Source organism: Triticum urartu, chromosome 2A (genome assembly GCF_056163025.1).
Source record: "Triticum urartu cultivar PI428250 chromosome 2A, HENAU_Tu73, whole genome shotgun sequence".
Classification (NCBI taxonomy): Eukaryota; Viridiplantae; Streptophyta; class Magnoliopsida; order Poales; family Poaceae; genus Triticum; species Triticum urartu.
Genome location: NC_141874.1, coordinates 142299242 through 142306788, shown reverse-complemented (window position 1 = coordinate 142306788; position 7547 = coordinate 142299242). Strand labels below are relative to the sequence as shown.

Sequence of the window (7547 nt, the reverse complement as noted above, 5' to 3'; positions counted from 1 at the left end):
GTGTAAAAGCGCAGAAAGGTCCACGAGGCCATACCGGGCGCCTCACAATTTGGCCAACTTGCTCGCCGCCAGAAATCAATCAGGCCACACCCTCTCCTCTCATTTCACATCACCTCATGCATCTTCTCTCACCCGCAATATCCATGTACTTGCTGTACCGCCACTTGACAAGTAGTTTATGTTATCCACCGACCAGGCCACCACCTCCACGACGCCAGCCAAATCGGCGCCGGGGTCGGCCGGCGTCGTGTGTCCCCGGGCCACGCCGTGCATGCGATGCATGAACCTCTCCCCCCCCCCCCCCCCCCCCCCCCCCCAGCGAATATTGTGGGCGCAACTTGTGGCTCCATCGATCTCGTGCTAGCTACTCCAGTAGAAAACGGAACACGAGTAGTACTCATCAATCATTATTGTAGTCTCGTGCATGCAGCCCATTCGTCCACGATGCATGATGGACGGTTCAGAGCCTTATGAGTGTGTACGTACGGTTCTATGCCTGTTTGCTCCTCCTCCTTTTTTCCTTACTAGTACTTTGCCGTGAGGATGCATGAACCAAATGGTCGATGGAGTGGCCACACGTCGACGGCACGGTGTGGCACGATTTAGAAAAATTGGGACAAAGACCAAAGAAAAAGGGGCGCGTGGGGAAGGAGCGTAGCGCGGCGCCTGCCGGTCAGGAGAATCCAGCAAATATCGGCATGGCGTGACCGGGAGGGATCGAAGGAACGAACGTAGCCATCCACGGGGTTAACTGGGAACATGTGTCGCCCGAGGGGGACGGAGAGAATCGTGGCTCGGATGGGTCATGGGATGGGTGGATGCCGCACGGAGAAAGTGGATGTAACTTGCACGACAACAACTCCTCCTCGACACATGGGTGGATGGGGAAGCATGCACGCAGGCCGCGAGAGCGAGGTTTCAGCGCTCCGATTGGTAAAAGCATTTTCGATTTTCCAACAGGTTCGAGTCAATGGATTCTGTGTAGTAGTAGTAGCGAATGTGGAAACGTCGCTCCTCGCGAGCGGACCCTGCCCGCCGCCGCCGCCGCGGATGGACTCTTTTGCCGCCGGTCGAGCGAGACTCGTTAGGTGGTGACATTTTCAAGGTTGATTAAATTTATAGACAATACATTCAATATCTACAACACCAAACTAGTTTTATTACTTGTACCATATACTAATATACATACACAACATGGAACGAAACGAGTAGAGAATATCAATATGCTTGGGAAAAGGTATGATAACACTAGCTACAGCAGGTGACCTCAAAAACACAAATGCAACTGCTGGAGTCACAAGATCACGGACTAGAGAAGAATATATCATAAAACACAGACCCAAATGTGTGTCGGCCCATAGAAATCAGCATCAAACAAGCTACCCGTCTTTCATTTACCAACGAACATGGCACACGAGTAACACGCACAGAAACAGGAGCATATGGACAAAATCATCGCATGAGGTTACAGTTAAGCCTAAATTAAGCTCGAATATAACTACAATTAACGATAAATAAATAGGTAAAGTAGTACGCTCGATCAGTTATCAGCAACTCAACTTACTATCTGGGATCGGAAGGAAATTCTGTTGCAGTTCAAAGGTTTCTGTGCCAGGAACATCTCTGAACATTGATTTGCAGTACATAGGGGATAATACTGCAACGTGTGACTGACAATGACCTCGGCTTTACCAAGATGAAAGAAAATGGACTTGACAACGAAAGCAGAGGCATCCAAAGGCTACCTGACAAGCTGATTGCACAGGCTACCAGGGATAAATTTCACCAAGATCAGGCAAGGCAGTAATCAAAGGATCCATGGAGAAATTCAGTGCCGACTATAGTTAGCTTCGAGGGAGAAACCTATATTCTTTCTCTAATCCTGGCTAAGCAATCTGGTCCATATTGTACAAATGTGGGAGGTACAATACAAAATGACATGAAACATCATCCACTACATCTACCCAGAATCCCAGAACGGCAAACTGGTCGCAAGTTCGCATCATAGGGAACCAGCAAGAAAAGAATCTGACGTGCTGACCTTCTGAGGAATGATGTTAGGCTTTTGTAAGTAGCCTTAGTTTCCTGTCATGCTTTATCATTGAACTTACAGTCTCTACAACCAACACGGTCTGTAAAAAAGAAAAGGCAAACATTAATTATATAATACATATGTCAAAAGGGCGAGTGAGAGAAACTATACATGCTACAATCCCTCAGATTTCTAAGTTAAGAAACACGACTACTAGCTGAGATGTTACCTGAAGGAACAATCAGTCAGCATTCTAAGGAACATTCAATATTGTGCTCACACAAAGGGATAGTTACCTGAAGGCAGGTATAAGCTAAACCAGTCGCGAAGTAGAAATTTGCGTTACCAGTACCCTGTGAACACTGCCATGTTAGTAACAGTACACAACATGTGTGTGTAGAAAGAGAGAGAGAGAGAGAGACCCTCCAGATCCATAGGTTATGCATGACAGGGCTAAGGAGAGAGACTCCAATATATCCAAAAAACAAGAAGAAGGTGAACTGCATCTCTGCAGGATGGAAAGTTAAAGAGCATTAACTTCTTAAATATTGCACACTAATTCAAAAATATTCGATAGCAGCAGTTTAGGTACCCGCTAATTCATTGGCGAATAGGCCTAGAAGTCCTAGATATAGAGCTGAATCTCCAGCCTTCAAGATAAGCATGAATTTAGGAATAAAAACAAAAGAGCAAAACATGAAACAAAACTAAACATCAACCTTATGCAGTCAAGGGATTAAATCCATCAGAAATACCATGTAAAATATACTCACCGAGGGATAAGATTTCAGCATTGCGACAATTGCTGTGTAAACAAAGGCAAGGAAGCACGGCCGATGCTTCAAACGGATAGCCAATGGCAAGACCATAAAAATGATGTTCATATTAAAGACTATAAGAAAGAAGCTTCTGAAGAAGTCGAAGACTTCGGCAAAGAAATACCTGCATTAATTCTCAAACGAATTAGATTAGTCAAACTATACTTGGGTTCCAATTACACTTTCTTAAGACTTACCATAACACACCAATATTTGGTGATAAATCTTTCACTGTAAGGATAAAACCATATGTCCTGCAAAACAATGCACACAAGTCAATAATAGGCATTTGGTAACAGATAAAAGCCAGTCAATTGCAACGCACACAAGTCGATACTAGGCATTTGGTAACAGATAAAGGCAGTCAATTGCAACAAAAGACGATTTTGACTAAATGAGGCCCAACAACAAAGTTGAAATGTTGGGGAAATGGAGAGGATACCGATAATGCTGATAAGAGTACGCAAATATCCAAAATTAAATTGAATTCATAAATAAGACTTGTATTCATTTCTCCTTTAAAATTCACCATGAATGGGGGAAGTTAACAGAAAATGTGCTTCATTCTATAAAATGGAGCGGGGGAAACCCCTTTCATTAAAAAGAAAGGGTTAACAGAAAATATTACACTCTTTCACATGGTTTTGATGACTACAAAAGAATTAAATGGTCGAACAACTTACTTTTCAAACATCTCCTGAAGGCCACCCACTTTATTTAGAATAATGCTGTTCAATAACAGCACATAACATGACCAGATAAACACCCACAATATGAAGTGGAGTATTGGTTTCCATGAGAATTGTCCAAAACCTTTTTGGCTAGTACCTTTTCCATTATCTGACATGTCAATTTTATTGGCACTCAAGCCTTTTTGAAGAAATACTTTAGTTGGAGGAGTATCTGGACCATAACCCAATAAAAGAGCAACCTGAAAAACTAACAGTTGATCAGCAATGCAGATAAATGGCATGTACATACCATTGAACATTGAAAAAAAAATGGTTGTGACACATACAGGTAGAATGAGAATTGCAGGATAAAGAGAAAGGTGTGTTGCCATAACATATCCAAATGCAGCAAGCGGCGCAAGACCTATAAAAATTGCAAGGATGTTGCATTAGATTTGGGCAATTCTAGGTTGTCTGAAGATCATTGTACTATCTTCCATAAAAATGTTATTAACTGAGGATTTGCCAAATAGAAGCCAAACAATGAGGCAAACAACTAGTGTAAGTAATACTCCTTCCATCCCAAAATAAGTGTCGCTGATCTAGTACAACTTTAGTGCAAAATTGTACTAAGTAAGCGACACTTATTTTGGGACGGAGGAAGTATAAGAGATATATTGAAAAACCGAGAAGGCTAGAGGGAAACACGTTGAGTTTAACTTACGTGAACAGGCTCCATGTAACATTATCACGACCATTAAATTCTCAATTGGTGATGTACATGAACCCACACAGGTGATTATTGTCCAAGGGTTCCACAGATATATTAGAGAAGCAGTGTCTCCTGCGCTTACGTTCACTGTAAGTGTCAACAAACATGATAATCAGTACTATAAACAATTAGTAAGCATCACAAGCACAAAGCATCTGACTCAAAGAGAGTAATGTTCCATTCACACGTTTCCAGACAAGATTGTATATTTTTCGCTTACCAACAACAAATTCACACTATCAGGCAAGCAGAGGACTATACACATTAAATTCCACAAGGCAAATTCATATAACCCTTTTTATTCCTTGTAAAGGAAAAGTCAAAAAAGTGGGCTTCCTTCTTTAAGAAAATATAAAGCTTAGAATGACAACAACTACTTGACAAATAAAACATCTCTAAGATTTCACTTCCGGGGCTGTCCGTCACAAGTATCAAAAATTCAAAACCTTTTCTGATTGTTGGTACTTGGGAAAATAAGTAGAGAGTGGTGCCAAACAAAAGGCAAATTTAGCTCAAGATTCAATAAAGCACATCTCAAGTATAACATTAACTAGTATGACTCACCAGAATTGTTCACTGATTTTCTGAGGTCAAGAGACTTCAAACTTCTGTTACGTGCCATTTGGAGTGTACGCCCAGTTGATCGAATGAGCATAGCAGCTATAAAATCTACAGCCACAAAAACCAAACTGTGTTGTGCATTCATGAGTGTAATATTACATGACTGCCAGCAAAATGCAGAAGTCGTGAAAATGTTTATGGTTACATTTTTTTTGGTTTGAATGATACCATGGGCAAGATAAAGAACATAAAAAGTAAAGCCTAAGAAAACTGATTTTCTTCTATGAATATCAGGTATACTTGGACAAGTTATTAATCGTAGACAAACATATACTGGTTTAAATGAAAAGTACATAGCTACTTATTTACCTGCAATATATATGAGAATGGTGTCCACCTGACCTGTGACATCATGGAGTGTTAGAATGCTAACATTTTATATGGTGATCTGGTCAAATGAAGAGACATAGCAAGAGTGGCGACATCAAAGAAATGATCAAAGAAGCATCAAAACGAAGGACCTATCACCTTTTGCTGGTTAGCGGACCAAGAACTGATAGAAGCAAAGGGGAACCATGATACATCGAACCTGAAAAACAGATCACTCAACAGGCTGGACCATCATTTACAAGTACAAACTGTTAACAGATCAACATTACAAAGAGCAAAATATCATGGCTAATTGCTAAGATTTATGATGTAATCGCAAGAAGCATCTAGGCCTCTGATGCTAAGTAGGAGTCATTCAGTCATATCATATTTCATCCATCAGGAATTATCAGTAGTTCATTACAGAAAAATGAACATGAAATAATGTCTATCAGTATTCAGTAGAAACCCAGTCAAGCATTTTAAAAATTGCTCTGTAATACTCCCTCTGTTCCTAAATATAAGTCCTTTTAGAGATTCCAATATGGACTACATACGGAGCAAAATGAGTGAATCTACACTCTAAAATATGTCTATATACATCCGTATGTAGTCCCTAGGGAAATCTCTAAAAAGACTTATATTTAGAAATGGAGGGAGTACTACCTAATAATACCACCTCCCACCCAACTATCCTGGCCTCAAAATTTGGGCCATTCTGTTGCAAATGTGAAGTGCTAAAAGTTAGCAAAGCGATCAAAGAGGGGAGGTGCGTAACGTACCGGAATAGGGTGACATGGACGCCTGCTTCAGCCAGTAACCTTCTGCCACTGCAACATACACAGGAGGCAAACGAGAACGCCGACATCACAAAAGGGCTGGGGTTTGCAGGGCAAGGACTGAGAGCAAGGAGGTGTGCTTACGGCGGCGGAGGGACGTGAGGGGGGTGGAGACCTCCGGGCGGGATGCAAGGTGGAGGTCTCCGCCGAAGAGCACCAGAACGAGGCGGAACCCAACGGCTGCGACAGCCATCGACCAGTAGTGTCGGATCGCCATCGCCGCTGATCAGTGGCGGGTCTAGGATTTGTAAATATGACATGTTAACATACTAATTATAATTTACCAATAGCACTATCATAATCCACCTGATTGGACACAGCAAATTCTGTGTAAAATCATAATTCACCTGATTGGACACAGCAAAAATTTACATTCTAGTATCAATCATGATGACATAATTGGACATAGCGAAAATTTACATTCTAGTATCGTTTATGATTCCCTAAAAAAAATATCAATCATGATGACATAATTGGACACAAGAAATTATGTGCAAAGTTATGTGTATGTGTTAATGTACGTGGCAGATAGCACTGTCATAATCCACCTGATAGATAATCCATGAATATAAACCTTAAATTCCTAATGAGACCAACCAAAACTTGGGGAATGGAGAAAAGGCACCTCAAATTGGCTGGCCGCTGCAACTGCACACCGCCGGCCGCAGGGCAGGACTGCTGCCGAATGCGGAATGGGCGGCTGCCGGGCGCCGACTGGCAAGGCCGCGGTGCGGCGGTGGGCGACCGGTGGGTGGGGCGGGCAGGGGCGCTGGGTGGGCGCTGTGGGCAGGGCCGGCTCTTTGCCTCCTGGCAACCGGTGGCGGCGACGGCGTGCGGCGAGGCAGGCGGCGAGCCTGCGAGATCGGGAGGAGAATCGGGGACGGGAGTCGGAGTCGGGAGTCAGTGGGTTTCTCTTTTTTTTTTAGCGGTGGGAGCAGAGCTGGCCAAAAGGCCAGCACGGCACGGCCCACAGAGACATGTTTATTAGACGGGCCGTGCCGTGCTGGACGGGCCGTGCCGTGCTGGCCCACCTGCCTTGCTTCCTGGCCCAGGCGCGGCACATTTAGTAAACGAGCCAGCCCGTGGAACGTTGTAGCACATTGGGTTGTGTGGTCACGGGAGCGGCTCCTCGTCATTGGGCCATTAAAAACATCTCCAGCCGTTGGGCTCTTAGGATGCGCTAAAAATCGTTCCTGGGACGCACCGGCGATAAACGACGCGTTGGGGACGTGATGTCCCCCAGTCATGGTGCCCACGTTTTTCTGAAAATATAAATTACGGCACAAACACGGCGTAAATTCAACCAAACTTCGACGAGTTCGTTCATATTTAAAATATTTTACAAAAAGAAAAAAAAAAGCTATTAGGTTACTCCTCGTCGTCTCCCTCGCCGCTCCTCGCCGCCCACCGCCTTGCAGATCTAAATGCCGAGGAGGCGGTAGAACCGCGTGTAGTCGTCGCCGTCGTCGTCGTCGTCTCCCGCCG

The 7547-nt window shown here is 43.6% G+C and overlaps 1 protein-coding gene across 1 annotated transcript; it reads right to left on the bottom strand.

Moving 5' to 3' along the window:
* Positions 1-1729: 1729 nt before the first annotated feature.
* Positions 1730-6994, bottom strand: LOC125536283 (uncharacterized). Its single transcript, XM_048699473.2, has 15 exons — positions 6688-6994; positions 6147-6300; positions 6006-6053; positions 5383-5443; positions 5224-5256; positions 4858-4982; positions 4246-4380; positions 3869-3945; positions 3534-3781; positions 3048-3104; positions 2806-2974; positions 2625-2682; positions 2455-2540; positions 2329-2385; positions 1730-2132 (listed from the first exon to the last, which is right to left on the bottom strand). Exons 2-15 carry the CDS (start codon positions 6277-6279, stop codon positions 2058-2060), a joined length of 1362 nt encoding a protein of 453 aa, XP_048555430.1. The 5' UTR covers positions 6280-6300; positions 6688-6994; the 3' UTR covers positions 1730-2057.
* Between the last annotated feature and the right edge of the window lie 553 nt (positions 6995-7547).

Excerpts from the sequence above, each read along its gene's own strand:
- LOC125536283 (XM_048699473.2), bottom strand. The coding sequence starts at position 6,279 with ATGGCGATCCGACACTACTGGTCGATGGCTGTCGCAGCCGTTGGGTTC. Across the intron at positions 5,444-6,005 it reads GTCCATGTCACCCTATTCCG|GTTCGATGTATCATGGTTCC; the intron begins GTACGTTACGCA and ends TCTGTTTTTCAG. Across the intron at positions 2,683-2,805 it reads TGCTGAAATCTTATCCCTCG|GCTGGAGATTCAGCTCTATA; the intron begins GTGAGTATATTT and ends CTTATCTTGAAG.